The sequence below is a fragment of the Fusarium mangiferae genome (genome assembly GCF_900044065.1).
Source record: "Fusarium mangiferae strain MRC7560 genome assembly, contig: FMAN_scaffold010, whole genome shotgun sequence".
NCBI classification, from domain to species: domain Eukaryota; kingdom Fungi; phylum Ascomycota; class Sordariomycetes; order Hypocreales; family Nectriaceae; genus Fusarium; species Fusarium mangiferae.
Window position 1 is genome coordinate 360,678 of NW_024573930.1, and position 22,772 is coordinate 383,449.

Sequence of the window (22,772 nt, forward strand, 5' to 3'; positions counted from 1 at the left end):
AATAGTTGCATTTCTTTTTCTATTTTTACGTTCCGTCCAACTTGTCCTTGTTTGCGACGGTTTTTTATTGTGGACATCGTAGCCAACGCGTATGCTTCCGTGCCGTTTGTCCCGATGTCTTGGTATCTCGTCGTCATGGGTAAGCCTGTTACGCCATGATAATTAGTTTGATCTCGATTTACGGATATACGGCTGGTTTAAGGGACGGTTGATCAGATGGCGTTAAACTGGTTTCGGGGAATTTTTTATACTCATGTTAGGTGCCTTTTCTATGGCTGCATTTATGTTGTATCACAACATACGGCATTTTTAACCCAGAAAAAAGACTGATTGGACTCCGCTTGTATGCGCTTCAGCTGAAGGCTACTTCGACATTATCGAACTTCTTCTCAGATCCTCAAGTCTTTATATATCAGAAACGGAGAATTTTGGTCACACAGCTCGTTCCATGGCTTCTCACAATATGTGGCTGCCTGCGGTGCAGTATCTGCTTTGCCCAAGACGGTTTGATGTTAACGTTGGAAACTATTGCGGATCTACTGATCTACAGCGCTGTCAACTGCAATAGCTAGTTCCATATAACTCTCGTTCCTCGTGCCTGAAGTCCCTCTCATTTCCCTTCTACCATTCTTTGTGGCTATAAGTGCATCGTCATCTACCTTAGTGTGAAGTTTGACCTACCCCATGTTGGGTCCTGGGGTAATAGACCACGCCTGTCCTTTGAAGAGTAGATGCCCATCTTGCCTGAGTTTCTCTGGGTCAGTATAAATACACAGGCCAATCCCGTCGCTATCGAGCTGGAACACGCGGAAGACCATATAGATCTCCGAATGGTCTTCGGTGTGGTGAATTTGTTGCATCTGTGTCAAGTCAGCCCATGATCAGAACAACTGTCCTCCGACCGCTTACCAGCTGGTATTGCTTGCCACTCATGTAGAATGCGGTACTACATGGCCCAGTCGTAGTCTTGACTTCTATGTAATATCTGGGCCGCGCTCCATGCCACTCATCGTGGCCAATAAAGCCACAATCGATCAGCGTATTTGTCAAGTGCCCTTCAGTATCGACGTAAACTAGGTCGGCGGTTTCCCTCCCTCTCCAAGCCTCTAGATTCGTATAGTCTGGATGGATAGTCGTGTACGATCTGATCGTGCTTTGCCAATTCGTTCGGTTCCAATTTGGCAAGTTGAGACTTGACAGAAGCTCGAATACCTACACGAATATATCTGTTAGCCTCGAAAAACCTGCGACGTATAGATGAGGTTGCTCACATATAACTCGCCTGCAGCCCCAACCTTCTTGTCGCGCTCTAGCTGATTAGTTGAACGAAATGTACCCATGATGTCCAGGCCATCGAAACTCTGGTAAGAGTCCGTATCACCAGGTAGAGCATTCCGCATGTGGGTCATATCAAATGACCCTCTGGATGGGAATGCCGCATTACGGGCTTTTTCAACAACCCTATCCAGGATTGAGCGATATCTAGTGTCTTCGGAAGTTTGCTGCTCAGACGGCGAGGTTATAGCCGAAAGCAGGTTTGAAGGAGCCTGCCCGCTTGGGTGGTGTAATGGCTGTGGTGGGACGGGAAACAAATCTGATTGAGAGGAGCGATGCACCCTTCCTGAATGAGGCTGATATGACATCTGGCTTCGCTGGAAGACGGTCTCGACGAGTGTTTCAGGAAGGCTTCCCTCTGGCGAAATTCCGGAGGAACCCGCATATGGTGGCGTACCAGGATTTATAGAAGAACGATCGGGTGTAAGTTGTTCTGGAGAGGTATCATTGGTTTCGAGGCAACTACCTGGTAGTCGTGGTTCTTGACCTTCTTCCTCCTGATCTTCTGTCTGGCGCTCTTCTGTCTCATCACTGTTGTCTTCTTCATCCATGTTGTCGAACGGCACTGTTAAGATTCCCTGGTCGTCAAGAACATCATCAAGGACGAATCTTTCACTTGCAAAGACTGCAGTCAAGACCTTAACTATGTCCGTTTCAATTGGTCCATTCGTGGGGCTCTTCGAGGTGCGCATTAGCCATGCCGCGAACTTTCTAGGAAGAACTGAACCGAAGCAGAGCTCTTGCGCTCTGCGCTCCTTTGGGACATAAATCGTCAGTTCTCCTGTCGAATCTTCGATATGCTCGTTGGCGGTTGCTACTGGAATCTCGAAGGACTGTTTGTTCTGAAAGATTTTCAGCACAGATGATATTCTTTCGACCTCAACGACTCTCATTGTGCGAAGCTGCTCATAGAGACCGAGGGGGTCGTCCTCAAATCGAGGGCTGTTGAAAGTAGAAGCGACACTACAGGATAAGCCGTTGTTAGCATCTTGAATCCAATAGAATAAAGAAACAAATGTACCCCCGTTCACTACGTACCGAGCAATATGATAAGCCTTGCGTTTGAGGTCTCGGTTAGGTGTAGAAATTAGACGTTCCGAATCACCTAAGATGAACGTATTTTCTTCAACGGAGTTAGACAAGTATCGATCTTGGAGTTTCAGCCATTCGATCAACGGTCTAAGGCGACGGACTTCTTCCATCTCAAAGTCCAAGAGAGCAACCTTGTCACGAAACATCGTCTTCAACTTGTCTCGATCTCCAATGGCAAAGTCAACGCTCACAGAGCTCAGAACGACAGTGCCAGTTGGGTACCTGACCGGAAATACTTTGGCTTGTCTGATCGGGTCCGGGTCCAGTAGTGTCGTTTCTGTTTGTAGGAGACCATTGAGTGACAGAATAGCCACTTTGGTCTCTTCCGTATTGTTCCCGGATGATTGTCGCAGTTCATCGTAGACCATCTGCAAGGTTAGCAGCTTCACGCCTAGTTTGCCGACAAAGAACTCCTCATAAGCTTCCCAACATTCATCCAGGATGGCTTTACCACGGATAACGGTTTCACTAGACCATAGGCAATCTGATGTCTTATACCAGCCTGATTCGCCATGCCGCGTTTCGCAATAGATGAGGGGGGATGCCTTAAATGCAGCTCTGTTCTCAAGTTAGCCACATGCAGGAAACGATCCTTCTCATCCTGGACCTAGCTGTTCGCGTACTTGAGAAGTGGCGAAGGTACGTTTGCCTTATGCAAGTAATCATAGATTGCCCGCATGCGAGGTATTTCCTCGCAACCTTCGTCCCGAAGCTCGGTCAACTCGGTCACCAGATCATCCAACGACGCATCCGGAATTTGAAGTGTTCTTGTAAATAGGTTTTCGATGTTCCTGAATTTTTCATTATCCATCCTTTCCAAGTAGGAAGCCTTGAGAGAGTGAAACATGACCATATCTGGCGGTGCTGTCCATAAACAGAGCGGAGATGTCGTCCACATAGGATCATTCTGATTAGGGTCGAGGACACCTCCTTTCTCAAAGAATTGTCTGTTAATAGGTCAATTATAAGTTTATGTTTGCACAAAAAAGTGGTACTGACATAATCTTGAGTTTCGCGGCTGGCCCATCACTAGCAACTGTAAGTCTGGCGTATATGGCGTTGTACAAGTCAAACACCTTTTGTGTTTGACTGTCGGAAGGCCTTTCGGGGCATGATTGCTGAATGTAGTGAAGTATTTGGAGTAGGAAATCCATGCTATCGTCTTTACTGACTGAGAAGTAGTCACTCAGGAAATGCCATTTTGATCCAAGCAGTTCGGTTGCATCTGATTCCTCGAGTTTGAGAAAGGGAAAATGCTTGGGATGTTCCATATAGCGGTTGACGAGGTGTTTAAGATCCTCGAGGGGAAGCCAGGTTTCCTTCAGCTTGAGTGGATAGTCAACTCCACAGAGTTTCTTAGCAGGCAGATCCTCAATCTTTGATCGAAGAGCCCTGTTTTTCACCAGACCTGATTTCTCGTGCAACCAGAGATGCTCAAATAACCCCAAGAACTTTTGTGGATGATGTTCAAAGATATGCAGAAAGACATCCGATAACCCGCGTTTGTCTCGTGACATGAGTCTCAACCGCTCACGTACACCAATGGAATTGCAGAGCCACGTCTCCCACCTTGGGTGCAAGACGCTCGGCTTGTCTGGGGTACTTTCCATATGTTTGGAGTGTATAAAATCCACGGATAAGCCTGTTGGGAGGTCTTCGGCGGTTAAAAGGCTTGAAGGACTGTACGCATGGTGGGTTCCAGGGAGGTATACATCCGTCTCTTGTGGGTTCGCTCGCTTCCCAGCCATTGTGACGATCTCTACTTTCGTGTATTCTTCCGGCCCATGCTTCCCGGTTTGGTGCGTGAGATAAAGAAAGCTCAAATACTCATTTAGGATTTCGAACGATAAGCCCTTTTTCGAGGCGAACGATCTGAAGATCGATGCTCTAACGTCTTCATATGTGGCCTGACAGACTCCTAGGTGTTGGAACAAGGTGCTTCTTTCCGAATTACTGGATGCAAAAACAGTGATAACTTTGATGTCTAAGGAGTCAGGAATGCTGATATCTCCCGTCTTTGGGAAATACACTGGCCCGGATGCAGTCGATGTCCACGCTCCCGATCTCAGAGGGAGCAAAGGCAACGACTTCAATCTCTGTTGAATAGATGAGGAATTCTTGAGTGTTTTGGTAAGCAGGCGTGCTACAGCTGAGTGCCATTCATCGGTCGTGTTCTTTCCGTGAAACCTGGAGTAGAGACTGCGGAGATCGGTTTCCAGTAAGTTTAGAACTGTTTGGATGTTCAGCAGTCTTAGTCCGTAGCCTCTGAGAATTTCCTTTGCATCTTGGGAATAGCTAGGCGAAAGATAAAGATCTTTGGTCGGGTCGTCAAACAAAGGATGCCCTTCCGCATCCTGGGCATCGCTGGTGAGAATGACAACGTCGCCTACCAGGCGCAAGTCGATTCGATTGCGGGATTTCAGTACTGGGGTTTTCTTCATCAAGCTTTGTATCTCGTGGTTGAGGCCTGACCAGAATGCATCGGAACTGGTATCTGAGGAGGACGGGAGGAACATAGGCCAGCCGTAGCAGAGTCTAGGATGCTCGCAAAACTGCAGAACTGCCTGGAAGAACGCGGACGCAATCCAGCCGCGAAGGTCTAGATTCCTCCGTGATGTGGTGACGATATCCTGTCGATTGGCGTTGGTATCAAAATCGGAGTGAATCAAAAACTAGAGTGGAGTCAGTTATGTTTTGCGTGCGATGATAGATGAAGCCAACCTTGTAATCGGATCTTCTTAGAGGTAAAAATGCGAACAGGTCTTGGTTCCTCTGAGTGATAAGCGGTTCAGAGTTGTCGGTGATTGGGAAAGCCAAAACGACTTCTGCCTTTGAGGAATCATTCTTAGCCTCTTTGGTATCAGGAAGCTCGCGATTGTCGCCCCGGGCCAAGTTGGTCGCCATTTGTCTCGTGATGTGATAAATTTGGCTCCGAGTAGTCTCATCTCCACGAGCGCCAGATATAGTCTCCAGAGACACGCGATACTTGTCGATCTTGTGCTTGCGGAAGTACTTTGATCGTTCCAGCTCACCGTCCTCATCGTAGAACTCCAAGCTGATTTGCTCAAGCTTGCGCAGGAAGAGCAAACAAGTTTCCTGTAGATCGTCAAATTGCATAGAGATGATCCTCCTCAGATGTCGAAGTTCGTCTGGGTCTCCCTGGTCATGGATGTATAGTGTCGTGCGGGTTAGAGGGCTGGGGATGGCCTCAACTGGACGTACCCAGATAGGTCTAACCATGCCTATACCTGGGTCTGTCTTGTTATGCCGAAACTCAAATGAGAAGTTCCCAGACTGAATATGAACTCTAGATGCTGCGATAAATACGGATTTGAAACCAATGCCTTTCGCGCCGATATATCCGTGGGAAGCTGACTTGGTGCTTTGTCCAACAGCGCAAATAGCTTGTAAGTCTGGCTCTGTAAAACCGTCTTCGTTGCACTCGACGATGATCTTATTTGGATATATCTTGAAAGAGACGAAAGGCAGCGCTTCTGCTTCGCGAGCCTTGTTGAAGATATTATCCTCTGCATTCTGAAGAAGCTCAAAGACAAACCGAGCACCACTGCCATAGATCTGCTTTGCCAATCTAGCAGATGGCTTCAGTAAGTGCAATAAGAAAATTGGCCCAGATGAGTAGACACTTACATCTTGACGGAGTGCGATACGGCGCTTTCCATCGCCAGCCAATTTTCATCGATCTCACGGCGATATTGGGCATTAAATTGTTCGATATCGTCCATCATTGTTTCGTTCAGAAACCCATACTTCTTAGTCAAGCGTCGCACAATTTGCTCCGCCTCCTGTATGGTAGCCATGGTTGGCAAGTATGGCTTATTTGGTTCGTTTCCTTTATGGGTACGGATGGGTAGCTAAGCTACGCAAGGGCTGGGTAGCAGATGAGGTATGCGAGAGTCATTTGGGGAAGAGGGGACAGGAACGGGACCAGAAGTCTTTAAAGAAAAGCCAGTGTCGTGAGAAAGCCAACTGAGGCATCTCTCGACTCCCTTGTCTAGTGCGACGACTGTTCTGCATGTTGGTCACAACATCCTAGCTTGCTAGCTTCAGCTCACACTTCAGGTGTGTTTCTCTTGATGCAGGTCAGCGGCACATCATGGTCGGCGCGTCAATATGAACAGTAGGTAACCTGGGCAGGCCTGTTTAGCAATCAGATGGGGGCAGCAAATATTATTGTCTTTTCTGTATGTTTGAGCCATTCATGTTGAGAGAGCTAAATTAGAATAGGAAATGTGGTGCCTCCCGCGGCGGTAAAATGGCAGTAGAGATTGGCCATAGAGCGACGTCATCCTTGCATGTGAAAAGAGTCCTGAAACCGTGGAACCAACACATCGGCAAGAGGGCCGTTGCTTTCATCGCTGGCTCTCGTAATTTTATCAAAGCGCTCTCATGGTTGTAGTATGGCTAAGGTAGGTATGACCTAACTAGGCATTGTGTGCGTTTCGGGGGGGAATACTTCTACGACCCCTGACAGGTTTGGCTTACACCAAAATTCGCTGGTGATGCACGGAATTAGGGGTCGTTCTTTATTTTCGCCTTAGCGTGTTTTAGGATAAACTTGCGCCATGACTCCCTGTCAGATGCGGGAGACAACCACTGTGTCGTGTGTCCTTCGCCGCCTAGGTAGTGCAATAAATTTAGTAGATTGACCCTGACCAGGTCTCTCAGTTTCGTTGCTCGTGACGTCCGGGCAAGCCCCTCTAGTTCAAGCTACACGACATGGATGTCGTTCATTGACTTCCATAACGACGATGGAGGGCACGGTAGCCGAGCAATACATAGGAACATCGACTTAAATGATGAACTGCAAGACTGCAAGGCCAATCAAGCACTCCGCCGACAGCAAGTCCAAAAGTGAGCAGCGCTCTGACAATTAAACTGACGAACAAGGTTACGAAAATACGTATAAGCAATGACTGGCTCACACAGCTCCGCTAGATTGCGCAATCGGCTACGTGACAGGAGCAAAATTGTCATCTTCATCACTTTGGACCAAGGCACATAAAGTCAAGAAAATTCAGAAACTCTTTTCTAAACCGCAAATATTTTGTTAAGTTTAGTGCAGTGAGAGATGATTGTATAACTTACGTCGGGCAGCACAAGTTTAGGGTATATATAAATCATTCTTGGTATCTACCTATCTACCGTAACTTCAAGATTCTATAGATTATCTAGAGCCTAGAGGATATCAAGTGCTAGATTAAGATAAGATGACTATGTAATATACTTATGGTCGTAAATTAGAGTGACGTGCTTTATTGTATGCCTTTAAGACTCAGTATATACGGACAAACAAATGGGTATAGATCGTACTTGAGGATTTGTCGACCTAAGGGATAACTAAAGGTCCCTCTTCTACTCCTCCGCTCCTCTGCTTCGAACTTTGCTTCGCCGTCTTTCCCGGCGACTTGATCAATTGTGACAAATCCTCAATGCTAGCACATCCCGTGGCAATGAAGTCGGCGGTGACACTTGAAACAATGTAGTCATTGAGTTCCCGCTGTTCGCATCTGTCCTCCTCTTCCAGTCGCATCTTCTCCTCTTCACTCATATTCTGGCGGCGGAGGTCTTTTATTTCATTCATGACGTACAGCAGGACATCTTCTGGACAACGGGTTCGGTCTGCCGCGTGCTCCAGCTTGCGAACATACCGTCGTGTGACATCCGTAGCGCCTTCAATAGAGAAGGCTATCACATATGACATCTTTTTATTCCAGTCTAATCGCGACACGTCAGTGTTGTGTCCTAGGAGGGCGGGCGTGAATCTTGAGTGCAATGACTTACCTTCGCTGTATAGTTTTGGGTGATCAAAAACACCCTCGCATGGATCAATGTGAACCCATCTCTTCCTGTGTTCCGAGTACACCTCGGTCCAAAGGTGGTCTTCGATGGTCCATACCCACCGCGCCCTGGCACCCATCGCCCGGCAAAGCATCGTGAAGCAGTTCGCCCACTCGCCCACTCGCCCTCTTCTGGTCTGGAGTAGTTTCCACACGTCCGTATATCGGGGGAATCGCTCATATGTTGGGCAGTCTTCCTTTGAACATTTGTAGAGCTCGACACGCAAAGCCCCGCAGGCTGACTCTTCCGGGCGTGGCGTACTGAGCCCCATCATAGTCGTTGGAGACGAACATGTCTGACATATTGGATTGTTCACCCAAGTGAAAAACGAGCGTTTGAACCATTGCAACATTGCGCGGATGATGCAGTCACTGTAGCCCCACTCAGGCTGCCGTCCATCGCCATATGATTCTGCTTGGGCCTGGAATATCATGCTCTCTTCTTCAGCTTCGCTGTAGAGTCTCTCTAGCGGGATGCTGGCCAGAGCCTCGTCAAGTAATCCTGGGTTCTCGTACTTCTTCGGGGTTAAGGAGAGGGACGTTAGTAGGTTACGGAACTTTTGGGACTTCAGGTCGTTTGCACTCGGAAGCTGGGGGAACAGCGGTGTCCACACTCGTCTCCGGTTTCGGGGTGGCAGCAGTAATGCTTTTCCAGTTTCAGTTACAGTGTACTGCGGGCACGACTCTTGCTCTCCAGACGGACTATGGAGCGAAGTTGATCCATCTTCAGTGGACGAAACAGCTTGTGCAGTAGTAGTTCGGCGGCGGCTAGTCCGCGATAGCTTCAGTTCATCCAATAGTTTGATCCGCCACTGCTTCTCAAATCGGTTTCCCAGGTCCTTAATCCACCGTTGAACGTGCTCCGATGGTGGTGTAGAAGAGGACGCCGTGACGGACTTTGTGTGTTGCAGATGCGTAGCAAGGTCTAGTTTCTTATCAAAGTTGTATAGCGATGCAGCTCCAGTAAGGGGCAGATGAGGGGAATTCTTCACTCGCGCTTCTATGTCTTCGAATACATGCGAGAAGGGTATCACGATTGCAGCACCCGAATCTGGGGACCCGGCCACAATGTGCCCGTACAAGTTCCCAGACTCGGCATCAACGACCCAGGAGCCACAGTCCCCGGCCTCCAACCGCGAGTCCAAGAGGACGTTGTATACCTCCTGGTACAGACTGCTGTTGGGGAGTCGAGTGTACAGGGGAGTGCCTGACATGACTCCTGTAAGTGTTCCTCTCGAGGTGGACGTCAAGATCTTGACGTCCTTGGGGCCGTCTGTGACGACGCGCTGGATCTTGGTCTCGCCCTTTGCAGAAACGGAGGAAAAGGCGATTTTGTTCGCGATGCAGTGAGCAGGCCTGGTCACCTCGATCAAGGCGTAGTCAAGACCAGAAGATGATTCGTCGAGGGAGGACAGATAGACGTGTCCCAGACGCTCTGGAGGCGAGAAAGTGCTCAGTGAAGGTCCGTTCTCGATAACCCGACGACTCATGCATTTCGATTCCTCATCTGTTGCTTGCATTTCTTGTATGATCGAGGAGAATGGTATCTGGAGCATCTTGCTCTCGGTAGAGCTTGTGTACGGCGGGCTCATGGCGGCGTCGTTGGCTTGTGCCAACCATGCTTTCTCATAAGCCGTCGATGCCACATCGTCCACTTCGCTCAGCTCATCATCGTCGTCGTCAATCTCAAATTCGTCGTCACTGACTTCGTCCTCAGTGTAGCTCGGGGCCGTGTCGGGGCTGAGCACATGACCTGCCGTGGTATAGTAGAATTTATCCGACAGCTGAATGATGCCACCGACGGTCGCTTGTTTGTAACAAGTTCCGTCATCTATGCTTGATTCAACGAACAACTGCATCCCGCATGGGTTGCTCTCAAGGGACGCAAGGACAGGCCGATGATCAAATAGCAACGTCGTGTCATCGTCTGCCAACTGAACGAGCTGGTTGAAGTCGGGCGGTCGAGACATGTGTGCCGTCTTAACACCGGGGAACTCGTCGAGAATGCCGCTGTCTTTAATTGCATTTCTCACCTGTTTGCGATGCGCAACGACTTCGCAGCAAAACAGGATGGCTGGGCTGGCACTGTTCTCCGACTTACCAAACATATACATCGACCATGTAACCCAGCTCGATACTGGTTCGACCGATCTCTCGAGGTACGCTTTGATCTTTGGAGCCAGCGCCGCGAATGCGTCTCTCGCCGGGCCTTTGGCCACCCAGCATAGCTCCTTGCCGACCTTGCCTATGCAGCGGCCGATAGATAGCTCTGGTTCAGGCCATGCGAGACGCCTCGTTGCCGACCTGCCACTAAGTATGGCGATGCCGCTCTCCCAGGACCGCAGAGGGGAGGTCACGATTTCCAGCGGCATGTTTCAGCGTATTTTATGGTATCTTTCTCAATTCATTGGGAATGTGGTTTTCCAAGTCATTAAAAGTGTGGCTCTCGATGCTGATGAAGGCAATTCAGCCGCAGTAATTGGGGGCTGTGCTCAGAGGCCTCGTCGCGCTGATGAGGCAGATCATCCGCCAATGACAGATGCAGTTTCATGCACCCGAACAGGGTTGGCTGCCTCATCCGCCTTATCCTCCATCAGCGTCGCTGGACCCTAATCTTTCGTGTGAAAACAATAGACTAGAAGGCGACTAAAACCGCGATCATGGCAGACAAGACGGAGCTCGATTCGAGCCTGCTAGATTTCCCGCTGCAGCAACTTACCAAAACAACAATAGCCAGCGAATACTGGGCCTCTCCGCACCAGAACCAGCGCCTCAACCGCGTGGACTTTGACCTGCAATCTTTTTGGACATACTACAACAAAGAATGCACCAGGGCTCTCCACAATGGAGGGCGATACGTGGCTCTGCGATCGCACCGTGATGTGGTCGACTGCATTCGCAAACTCAAGGACGGGATGCTGCGCCATGACGTCAAGGAGGAGCTGCGGGAGAAACTCACTGCGCTTCACGACAACGAAGACGAGATGCTCGACAACTCGATTGATTTGGCCGCCAGTCTGCTTTTGATGATAAGCTTCTGCAGTTTCACGTACGGCTTCTCTGGTCGAAGCCATCTTCGTTGGAGTCATGGGTCCCTCGAGAGCTTTGTGTCAACTTACTTTGATCCGGGAGCTCCCCAGCTGGCCAAGGAGAATGTTAAAATGGAGAAGATATTCACTGCGCGCAACCTGTGCCGCATCGCAGGCCTGGATATCGTTTGGACTGATAACTTGGTAGATCATCTCCGACTGACAGATGACGATCGCCGTGTGCACGTCTTCCATCATGCTTCGTTCCTACATGTCCAACAACAAAGGTTCACAATTCTTCAAGACCACTCAATGTGTGAGGCCACTGACTTATCATGACAGTGCCGACTCCCTACTGCCCAAAGGTCTCGCAGATGAGACACTGCAGACATTAGCACTCCTCTTCCCATCCTCAGACGTGGAAACAAGGAAGTGGTTCTCCAAGTTAGACGCCAACATTGACAGGCGAGCCATCCAGTGTGGACAACTAAAGACGGACCATCGGCAAACTGAAAAGTTTAGATTCTGGAATGATCGTCTTGTCGTGCTGAAGCAGGTCTTTGACGAAGCACAGCCGAAATCGTTATCGCAATGGTGGCATGACAGGCGGAACGGCGTCCAATGGTACCGCTCTTCGATAGCTGATCTTCCGAACGCACATTGTCATCCGCTAATACCGGTCTCATCAACAGGTACACATTCTGGGTAGCCGTCCTCGTTCTTGTGTTGACGATATTCTTTGGCTTGGTGCAGAGTATTGAAGGCGCTTTACAAGTGTATGCCTCTTTCAAAGGTCTCGATGGGTCAACATGAATGTCGGGTAGGTATAGATCCTATTTCCACGAGCCAAGAGCCACAAGCTCCCAGGGGATGTATATGTGGGAACAATGAAAAGGCGCAGGCATATTGAATCACTTGCCAATGTCATTCGATACAGATTTGTATAACTTATTTTGGCCAAGTGAATCGAGAACAGAGTTAGGGGATCTTTATGTAATTCGAGTTGGGCACATAAGTTTAGGGTCATAAAAGTTAGGGTATAAATGTATCATTCTTGGTATTCTATCTATCGAAACCCGACAATAACCCAACCATAAACGCATCGTTACACAAGGATATCACAAGTCCCTTCCCAACGCCGCGCATCATCTAATCCATCTCTTCTAGTAATAAAGTCCTAGTTTCCCATTCGCATAGCGTTCACAAGTCTATGCCTCGCGCCCTCCCGGCGACCATCGCCTCGTCCGGGACTCTCAGTGTAGGAGTCCTGGCGACGCGCATTGTCATAGTAAGACTCTGTCTCTCCAAGGCCTACCTTTGAGGGACGAGGAGGTGGCGGTGGGGGTGCATGGCCTGGTGCAGATGCCTGTTGCTGAGGATGGTAGACTGGCTCCCAGTCACGGTTGGCCTGGTAAGGGCCGTTCTGGTAGGAGTCCTGAGTTGGGATGGGGGGTCGGCTTGCTCGCTGTTCCTCGCGTTCAGTACGCTCGTCCCGACTATCGCGGTTTCGTCGTGTGGAGTCGTTACGGCTTGACTGAGGGGCCGGTTGTGTCTGGAGAAGACCGCCTTGAGGTGCACCGTTCTGGGGTACTCCATTCTGAGGCGCTCCAACCTGACGACGGCTTACCTCTCGGGGCGTCTGCTCTTCTTCATCCGTCTCTGCATCGTCGTCATCATCCTCATAGGCTCGTAATTCGCTTCGCATAGCAAGGCTGGCGCAGATGTTTCTAGCTTCCTCAATAGCCTTCTTCTGCAATTGGAGAGCCTTGCGGCGCTCACGGGTCTCCTTGTTCTCGGCAGCAATAGCCTCGATGGTGGTATCTTGCATGCGAAGAATCTCAATAGGGTTAAACAGTCGCAGCATGCCAAGCAGTAGGTGCCGTTCGACGACCTGAGTGATGACATTACGTGTAAATATGCGTGCAGTAAGGTCGTAGTAAATAAGCATCTTCTCCAAGACCTCTTCGGCCTCTGTGTAGGTTCCGCCGTTCTCAGTAGCTTCGGCACGCCACTTTCGAAGACGCTCCTCGTACTCGGGGTCAAAAGGCTGGATCTCGAGTTCCATATCGTCGGTGAGACGTCCAAGCTCAGTGTCGGCGCTTTCGACAAGATCCTTCATTCTGAGCTCGAGGAAGTGCATGCGAAGAGGGTCACGCATGCGCATGGGCCAGACGTGATCAATTACATCCGCAAGGAACTCGTTGCAGATAACACCGACATTGTCCTTGTATTCTTGTGCAAGAACAGGCCAGTTTCTGGAGTAGTCCTGGAAGAGGATATAAGGGGCTCGAGGGTTGGAGTCCAGGGGAAGTTCATTACCCCGGATCTGTCGGAGAAGAGGCTCAACTTCAAACTCGGCAAAGTCCTTCTTTGAACGATCTCCAGCGGTGCCCGGAGTGGGAAGGCCGTTGCCTTCGGCAGCACCATTCGTACCGTTGACACCATTTGTGGCAGGAGGCTGGCTCTTCTGGAACGTAACCTTACGACCGTGCTGTCGGAACCTTCGAGCGAAGCGCTCACTCTCGTCACGAATGCGAGCTCGGAGCTTTTGTGATGGGGTACCCTTGGGGCTTGACTGTCTGGCAAAGAATCTCTCACCAAAAGGGTTCTTGTAGTTACCGTTCACCGCAGGAGTGACGAGGTTGTTGGATGCTGTGAAGAGCTCGCCCATCTGGAAACGCATCTCCTCTGGGGTATCTTTGCCAACACCCATGGCCTTGAGCTGGCTCTCGCAGCCTTCCAAAGCTTGCTGGATCTGGCGGCGAAGAGTCTTGACATGCTTGCCGATATGTCGCTGGAGCTGAGTGCTCAGCTTTGCGCGGAGAGCGCCAATACCCCACATCTCTGGTGGGAGAGTTGCCCATTTTCCACGGGAGAAGAACTCGGCTTCCCGGTTGGCGCGGTCCTCAGGAGTTTGCCATTGCTCGCCTGGTCCTGGGTTGAGCAGGACATACCAGCCGAGCTTGAAGTTGTTCTCTTGGTCTTTGTTGGTAACGAGCTCGATGAACTTTTCCTCAAGGCCAATACGTTCGGTCATGTCGGGCTTGGTGAGGACACCGATTGTGCGTGATCCCTTGGGATCGAAGTAGCGGGCCTTCTTGAGGATAGGAGCCTGAACATAATCGTTGTTTCCGCCGATAACAGCAAGAATAATAGTTCGAGAGCTCTTCATGTATCGATCGGAGAGGGCTTCGATGGTTTGGATGTCAGACTCGGATTGATCGCGGTTGGCGACACGGACAAGACCGGGAAGATCGACCAGAGTCAAGAGTGGCATGTCGGGGCCCTCCTTCTCGACGACGAGGATATCGCGAGCGGCGAAGCGACCAGGAATACTCTTGGGAGCGATCAACTCTGTAGCATCGCGCATCATGGCATCAAAGGGTGTGTCACCGGTGACATCACCGCCCCATTGTAGCAGTCGAGCTTGATCATTGTAAGGTCGTGTCTTGTCGGGGATGATGGAAACCTTCAGTTTTGTCTCCTTCGCTCGTCGCAAGCGAATCTCTGTCGCAAAGCGTGTACAGGCGCCGGCGTCGCGAGGAAACGGTGTGCCGGTGAGAGCCTCGAGAACCGAGCTCTTACCAGCGGATTGATCGCCGACGACGACGATTTGGGGTAGTTTGACATCATCGAGCTGTGCGAATTGGAGCTTGTCGATAAGGTCAAGCAGGCTTCGTTGCTCAGTAGCAAGGCCCTGATCGCCCAGCGACGATTCGAGGGAAGGGCGCATTTTTGTATAATAGAAGCAGAATAAGAGGGGGTTGAAAAGGCAAGATTTTGGGCCAAGGGTTTCGTCATTTATAAGTTATGGCGCTCGGGCTCTAGTTCGCTCTTTCTTGGCTGCCTCTGTGACAGGATGATTAAGGTTGCGCGGCTGCCAAGCGTCTTTCAGGCCTGGAGGCGACCAAATGATGCCCAGCGTGCGCTAGCGTCATACCTACTGCGCCACCCTCAACAGAGAACATCCCTACAAGTTTAAGTGACAAAATAACTTTGGTTATTTGGTGTAGCTCGTAATGGGCTTAGTGGCCAGTTTATTTTCTCTCTGATATTAATTAAGCCTTATGTCGTATTGTATAGAGAAGCGTCAAACATTGAGGCAGCTTGCTGGAAATGCTTACTTATGGTCCTTGGACCGTTTCATTCTAGAAAAACCATTTATTGACTTTCCCAAAGTCTTTTATTACTTAGAATCCAGTAGATGTCTTGAGTTTTATTGCCCCCCGAGAATTGACTGATGTGTGGCGTGTGGCGTTCTCGACTGTGGCTGTGTATATGAAAGTCTTGGCATATACAGAGTACGACGCCTTGATTACGGCGCATGTAAAACGTGTTGGTGTTTTCCCCTCTCCATTTATTCACAGACTTGCTGAGACAAATTCAGTTGCTAATATTCTATGAATTTGTTTTCCTGCTGCCTGGATCTGGCGTAGATTCTTTAGTGGACAGATAGTCATACTCATGATGGGTGACGTAGCCAACCGCGTGTCTCACTGTAGCCACACATCTACTCACCCTAGACTTGTATTGGCTAGAAAACGTGAAATGCCAAAACTTGAGACAACAGTTAGGCATTGCTGTATAATTTGTTTATAGAAAGATTGCATTATACCTATGACTCTATAAAAGCCTATCTCTTAGCAGTTCAAGGATATTTGAAAAGGGTATACTAGAAAGGCGAAGCCTACAAAAACTGGATATAGCGCATATACAACCTAGGCCCATGGCTGATCTGACCACACCTCAAAATCCATTGGCTTTGGAAGATAATAAAAAAGGTCATTGTTGCCATAGATCGGGTCGTCTTCCTTACAATAAATATCTAGGGAATTGCACGCGCTCCACCGCGGAATCTCACTGCCAAGTCTATCACTCGCGAGAAAAGCGTGTAGATTCCAGCCATAAGGTGTCGACTCAGCCTTATCCACAGGTTCATCGTACCAATCATCCCAAAAGTCCAGCGGTTCATGACCATATGCAATCTCTCCGTTGTGCTCGAAGCGCCAAATCTCGGTTGCCTGACCACCTGTGCCACTTGCTTCCCAGTACCAAACCTGGCCGTTTGCGTCTCGTCCCCAATCCCACCGTGGAGAGTTTTCGATTCTGAGGAGATATTCGTCTTCTTCTCTGTCGTAGAAAGGCTGCATGTCGATGTGGAAATCAGAGTCTTGGTCATCGGCGGGGACTTGTGGTCTTTCTGGAAGTTTCCTTTCAGCAGCGAACTTCTTCAGTTTTCCTTGTCCATCTCTCCAGAGACCCATTTCTGAATCCCACGTATGTTGTCCTTGGACAGTCCAGGAGTCATCTTTGGGCTTTTCTCGTTTTTCAAAAGGTTCATCAACCTCTTCATCAGTGACGGGGTCGTAGAAAACTTCGTCCGAGTCAACCCATAAACCCGCCTCGATATGGTAGATCCTTCGGGGCCCAAGACTATGGGCTATCCCATGTTCGTCCCTTCGTTCAAAGGTAGCAGAATCCAAAGCTTCGATATCCTTCAAATCATATCCCCTCTTTTGCCAGAGGCTGTCCCGCGTAGCATGGAAGGCTGAAAGCTGGCAGGTAGTTGTGTCGAAGACTAGGGAGTGTGTAGATATCTGCGTCTTTTGACCTATGTAAGATGATAGTGGAGGTTTCTGATCGGGGTCATCCACTTGGTTGACATAATCAAGAACTGTCTGTTCATTCATACGCTCATGCGTCGCGGAGTCGCTGTCGGAATCATAGCCGCAGCCCTCGCCATAGTAATCGCCGTCGTTGTCAGTGTCGTCTCCTGACGCTATAACAAACGTATCCAAGTGCAACAAATTCAAGCGTGAAAGTTCCGTAAGAAAGGAACCACTGACTGTCGCGGAGGTGAAATACAACCTTCTCAGTGTCTTCGCGTGGCGCCGAATGAAAGCGATAGTCTGGGAGATCCCGGCACACTCGGGCCATCCAATACCTTTCATTTCCACGAATTCCACACTAACAAGTTTGGTAAGCGTGGGAATGATGCTAGGAATGGACATAGAGGGACTCTTCTCGTTGCATATTTTCAAGCTCCTCAAGTTTTTCGCATTCGCAAGGCACGCTGTAAACTCTCCGGAGGAAGCAAGACTCTTGATCTGACTACTGCAGAGACAGAGATCAAAGTGAACAAGATGTTCAAAAATATGAAGATTCAAAGGCTTTTCCATCCGGTGGAGAGCTGAACGGGTGTGGATGCCCTCGTCTGAGTAGAACAGATGGGTAATCTTGTTTGTTAGCGCTTCATCATTGGCCGCCTGACTTGCCAAAGATTCGAGTAGCGGGATGAAATAATCCGTAAAACCAATGTTGTAGCTTAGATCTGTCGTACGTCTCTGCACAAGTTGCCTGAGGCTGCTGACGGTTATGGAGAGACCCGAGGAGGGGTGCCCAAGGCACCGCCGGCCATCCATGGGCCTTGAGACCAGGGTATATAGATTAGGCATGTTGTTGCGGACAGCAGACACGAATTCATCCGGAGAGTTTAATTTTGGAATTACCTGTCCGTTATCATATACCATATCCGCAGTAGAAGGGTCCGACTGACGTGGAAAACCCGAGTTATACTGGGAGCCACCCAAAAGTTGCACGAGCCTGCCGAGCTTTTTGAAGAAGTGTTTATTCGCATCACTGTCATCCATTTCCTCCTTTTCATCCCTATAAAGCACTGAGGGCCTCCAAAAAGGATATTCGAAGTGCGTAGTGTCAAACGCAAGCTCTTCCCAGACGAGAACTCGAACTAGGGAGGCAAGAGGAGACACTGAAAAGTCAAAGAAGTGCTGAAAATCTTGAAGAAGAGGGGAAATCCGAACTTCATAGAAAAGGATGCGCGACGGTTCGGTAGTCAGCTGGCGGCAGGTCAGTCTAAGTGACTTGAGATCTCGCCTTGACAAGCCAGAATCAAGCGAGACGACTTTGGCGAGAAGCTCGCGGGGCAGGCTATCAAGACTCATGATGGCCAGTAGATCGGTGATGCCGCGAGAATGTGTCTGGAGAGGAAAGACAGGACGAACAGACTGAGACCAATCTATTATTCTTTCGGAAGACGAGAAGAATGGAGGGGTCGTGAACTTTGAAGGCTATTAGGTTTTGCAGGACCCAGCGTGAGTGGAAAGAGGCTTACCATGCCCTGATTTGACAAAACTTACACAATCCTTCAAATTGAAAAATCAATTATTGTGATAGCAATATGGTTACTGCTTACTAAACCTAGTGGGATGTTTAAGTTGGTCACTGAGTATCATATGGGATGGACGGGTGAGTGAATTACAATGACCTATGTTTCAACACGGATGAGCAATTGCTGATCACTAAAAGTGCTGTAGTGTCAGTACAACAAACATCATGTAGACTTTGCCAAAAAGAATCCCCCCGAACCCATAGTAGAAAGCCTCAGGCGCATTAAAGATACGCCGCCCAAAGTTGCGGCTCACTCGTTTTCACGTCACTCTCCACTACAGCCTTGCTTCAAAAAGCTATGACTGGCATGGGAGACTGAATGCCGGCGGCATCAGTTGTGTCTAAGACACTGTAGTTGACGGATGCCGAAGGTGAGTCTGCCTCGAGCCCGGCCCATGAACTCTCCAAGTCCTCTTGAAAGCGCTTGACTATCCAGAAGCCTGTGAGCTCCCGTCGAAGTTGTATATCGCGACGCACAATGTCTCTATCCTTGCCTTCAGATAACAAGAACCCGAGAGCGTATACAGGCCATGTCCCGATGAAACACTCAGACCAGCTATGATCACCAGCACGTCCGGACAGGATTTGAAGTGATGTAAAAGCTTGCCAACTGTCTGTGGGAGACACCCTGGGAAGTCCTGTGTTTGGGCCAAAAGCCATCAGGTGTTGCATGAGAATAGAAGCGATCATGGCGTATAAGCAGTTTGCATCTCGGTTCAGCGTGTCGGAAGCACCGGTCTGTTTGACAGCCTGCAGGGCAAAGTCTTCCCAGGCTGTGGCCTCAGTCTGAAGCTTTATTAGATCTTCCATGGTTGCGGACTCTCTTCCGAGACAAAGCTGGCCGAGAAACGTGGCGAGTCGCATCACAGCTAAGGGCATACCAAGGACAGGGCTATTAAGACTCAACAAGGACAAGTCCAGGTTCGTAGGATGCTCTAGGAGCTTCTCAGAGCGAGCCCAGAATTCAGCGTTCAGCGGCTGGAGGGACTCGTAGCTAGTCGCGCTGGACCAAAGACCGTTATTCAACAGAAAGACCTGGTATAGGACACTCTCAAGTGACAGACGGAGAAAGGCTGATAAGTCAGCGCTTGTTGCGTTCAGTATCCGGGAGGTGATGATCTCGATGGCAGCGCTGACGTGTTGAGGTTGATCGTCCCAAGACGAAGAGCCAGACATAAAGTTGAATGCGTACAAAAGCACAATGGTGACAAAAATATCATCGTCCTTCTCTGGTGAGTCTTGGCCGAGTGAGTCTGCGAGCCTGGACAATGAGTCGGTATAGTATTGATGAGAAACATGGCACATGCCTGGCGACCCTTCTCTGATGGAAACGAAGGACGCAGCGCACGCCATAAGAGCAGGCGACAGACTCCTGCGCGATACCATGATGGTGCGTATGGCACTATGCCACGTCCTGTAGAAGGTAGAACTACAATGTGGTAGCAGAAGAAGTGGTGTTCCCCGACGGCCGAACTCGCGGAACAGTGTCCACTCGATGTCATCTCGGTCCCGTTTACGAGCCATCACGCAGTCAGCCAGCAGAAGCTGCGATGTCGCTGCACAAGGCCAAGGGGAAGATTGATGATGGTGAGTCTTTGCAACTCCGCGAAGCTTGCATGATCGAAAGCGGCGGTCGACCAGGTCTTTGTCCAGAGGCCACTGACAATCCCGCGGGACACGCGAAGCATGACAGGCTCGGCAGATGGGAGTCCGCTCATCGCACTTGATGCGGTGTCGTCGGCATGGGAGACAGCCCGTCTTGGCGCGTAGCTTGGGCTTCTGAAGACCTGTGACCATGATGGATTATGAGTCTGGGCAAATTGACTGAAGTGAGGCGTTTTACGACGCTGTGGTGGATTGTCGTGAGATATATGTCAGGGATGTCTGAAGCCGTGTGCGTGGTTGTAAGAGAGAGATAGTTAACGGTTTGTCCTTCCTGAAAACGATGGAATTGGTTATCTCTATCACTTGATCCAGTCAAAGGATTGACAAGGCCCAGACTCAAAGGTCGAGTACCCCAGCTCAAGATAAGCTATCATGGTGCATACCGTTCCCCAAGCAAGTTTGCGGGGAAGTACACTAGCGATGCATGAAGACTAAGAATGATACGCTTCATTGGTTCACGCTAGTTTAGTTCATGCAGTAATCGCAAAAGCATATGATTGGTTCAGTAGGTAGATGTCTAGACGAGCTTGGAAATGGTGGTTACGTCTATGTTGAGGGTTACAAGCCTCGGTAATGATTCACTCCGCAATCGTTACCTGCACATCACCAACAGGTCGCAAATATGTTTGATTGGGTTATCCACTCCCTGTCTATCAAACCTCCAATGATCGGTATTTCCTGATGGCTGATACAGTCTCACAGGGCACAATGTCTTCGGTTCAACCTGTAGAGAGTACTCCGGGGTTCCGGCTGAGATCGCACACGACTATAAAGAGGGACTTTGTTACTCGCCTTTTCCCTATCTATATTCCTTCCATTATTAAACTATTCCCCCAAAGCTCCAATTATTGATCTGATCAATCGCCATGCAAGTCAACAACCCTGTAGCAGTGCCAAAAGGTACGCCAGAGCACGAGGCCAAGCGTGCTGCTGTTCTCAAAGCACTCTCCGACAAAGTACCCGCAGACTTCTGTCTGGGTCCCGAGTTCTTCAAGGACACTCCTCTCGATGTCACCAAGGTCCCTTCTACCTGTGGTCTACTCACGGACGAAGAAGTAGTCATTACCGAAGACTATGATGCAACTGGCCTTGCTGAGGCTATTGCCAGGCGCAAGTATTCTTCTGTAGCTGTTGCCAGAGCATTTTGCAAGCGTTCAATTATCGCCCATCAGCTCACATCCTGTCTTACCCAGTGGTTTTATGAAGAGGCTATCCAGCAAGCTACGGAGCTAGACAAGTATCTAGCAGAGCATGGCACCACCATAGGCCCGCTTCACGGTGTGCCTGTCAGTATTAAAGACCATATTCCATTGGCTGGCACGTTCGCTTCGTTGGGTATTCTGGCTACGGCTGAGTACGATCAGCATGACTCTCCCCTTCCTGCTGTCCTTCGTAAGGCCGGTGCTGTCTTCTACTGTAAGACAAACCAGCCTCAGGCCCTCATGCACGGCGAAAGTGACTCGCCTTGGGGGCGAGCCTTGAACCCACACAACACCACTTTGACGCCTGGAGGGTCTAGTGGTGGTGAAGGAGCCTTGATTGCTATGAAGGGCTCGGTCCTCGGCATTGGAACCGACATCGGTGGCAGTATCAGGATCCCAGCAGCTTTTAGCGGCATCTATGGATACAAGCCAACAAGTGGCATCCTTTCAACAAGAGACTTAGTTCACGGGCCTATGGTGGCTGAACTCACTATCTTGGCCAACGCAGGTCCCATGTGTCGATCTGCACGGGATATGGACCTATTCATGCGTATTCAGCTTGCTATCAAGCCGCATATCAGAGATCTAACATTGGTTCCCACGACTTGGACTGGCTTGTCAACCCAGCTAGGCTTGACCATTGGCCGCCCACTCAAAATTGGCATCATGACACACGACGGCTTCATCCAGCCTCAGCCACCTCTCAAGCGTGCCCTGTCGTGGGCTAGTACCCTTCTATCTGACGACAGGCTATCAGGGCTTATCGAGATTAAGCCATTCCTACCTTATGGTGTGAAGCAAGCCTGGGACGAAATCAGGCAAGCATACTCCCCTGACGGCGGCATTCCAAGTCGTGATGCTATTCTCGCAGCAGGCGAGCCAATCTATCCTCTGACCGAATGGATCTGGAAGACCGCTGTCCCCAAGGGCATGCTGACTGCCGCTGAAATGGCTTACGTACGCAAGGCATGCCTCGACTTCCGACATTCTTTTGCAGAGGATTGGGAGCGTCAGGATGTCGACATTATTCTTTGTCCTACTGGTGTTGGTCCGGCTACGACTCACGACACAAATTTCTATCTTATGTATACGGCTCTTTGGAACTATCTCGACTGCCCTGGCCTGGTGTTCCCTACGGGGCTCAAGGTCGAGGAGGGCGAGAAATACGATGCTGATTATAAGCCGTTAGGACCTGAGTGCGCTCACGTGAAGGACCTCTGGGAGAGTGGGAACTTCAAAGGGGCACCTATTAGCCTTCAGCTTGTGGGGAGAAGATATCATGACAACCAGCTGTTCGGAGCTCTGAAGATTATCCAGGGCGCTCTTAGACTTGAATGAGTGTTGCAAAGGGGGAACGGAGCATGTGTGCATATCTTTCTAGTTGCTTTATTGCACAGGGTTGA

General features: G+C 49.7%; 7 protein-coding genes across 7 annotated transcripts; 2 read left to right on the plus strand and 5 right to left on the minus strand.

Annotated features, from left to right (window-relative positions):
- Nucleotides 1-677: 677 nt before the first annotated feature.
- On the minus strand, nt 678-6,245 carry FMAN_02209 (uncharacterized protein; the record flags this gene model as incomplete). Its single annotated transcript, XM_041835537.1, has 8 exons — nt 678-860; nt 910-1,212; nt 1,272-2,298; nt 2,374-2,985; nt 3,051-3,374; nt 3,427-5,099; nt 5,149-6,016; nt 6,076-6,245. 8 exons carry the CDS (start codon nt 6,243-6,245, stop codon nt 678-680), a joined length of 5,160 nt encoding a protein of 1,719 aa, XP_041685691.1.
- Nucleotides 6,246-7,774: 1,529 nt separating this feature from the next.
- Nucleotides 7,775-10,657, minus strand: FMAN_02210 (uncharacterized protein; the record flags this gene model as incomplete). The annotated part of the gene is made up of 2 exons (XM_041835538.1): nt 7,775-8,163; nt 8,230-10,657. 2 exons carry the CDS (start codon nt 10,655-10,657, stop codon nt 7,775-7,777), a joined length of 2,817 nt encoding a protein of 938 aa, XP_041685692.1.
- A 288-nt stretch (nt 10,658-10,945) lies between these two features.
- Nucleotides 10,946-12,127, plus strand: FMAN_02211 (uncharacterized protein; the record flags this gene model as incomplete). The annotated part of the gene is made up of 3 exons (XM_041835539.1): nt 10,946-11,601; nt 11,657-11,938; nt 12,007-12,127. The coding sequence occupies 3 exons, from the start codon at nt 10,946-10,948 to the stop codon at nt 12,125-12,127; spliced, it is 1,059 nt and encodes a 352-aa protein (XP_041685693.1).
- A 364-nt stretch (nt 12,128-12,491) lies between these two features.
- Nucleotides 12,492-15,047, minus strand: FMAN_02212 (uncharacterized protein; the record flags this gene model as incomplete). The annotated part of the gene is made up of 1 exon (XM_041835540.1): nt 12,492-15,047. One exon carries the CDS (start codon nt 15,045-15,047, stop codon nt 12,492-12,494), a length of 2,556 nt encoding a protein of 851 aa, XP_041685694.1.
- A 985-nt stretch (nt 15,048-16,032) lies between these two features.
- On the minus strand, nt 16,033-18,276 carry FMAN_02213 (uncharacterized protein; the record flags this gene model as incomplete). Its single annotated transcript, XM_041835542.1, has 1 exon — nt 16,033-18,276. One exon carries the CDS (start codon nt 18,274-18,276, stop codon nt 16,033-16,035), a length of 2,244 nt encoding a protein of 747 aa, XP_041685695.1.
- Nucleotides 18,277-18,790: 514 nt separating this feature from the next.
- On the minus strand, nt 18,791-20,299 carry FMAN_02214 (uncharacterized protein; the record flags this gene model as incomplete). The annotated part of the gene is made up of 1 exon (XM_041835543.1): nt 18,791-20,299. The coding sequence occupies one exon, from the start codon at nt 20,297-20,299 to the stop codon at nt 18,791-18,793; it is 1,509 nt and encodes a 502-aa protein (XP_041685696.1).
- A 734-nt stretch (nt 20,300-21,033) lies between these two features.
- FMAN_02215 (uncharacterized protein) lies at nt 21,034-22,707 on the plus strand (the record flags this gene model as incomplete). The annotated part of the gene is made up of 1 exon (XM_041835544.1): nt 21,034-22,707. One exon carries the CDS (start codon nt 21,034-21,036, stop codon nt 22,705-22,707), a length of 1,674 nt encoding a protein of 557 aa, XP_041685697.1.
- Nucleotides 22,708-22,772: the final 65 nt, after the last annotated feature.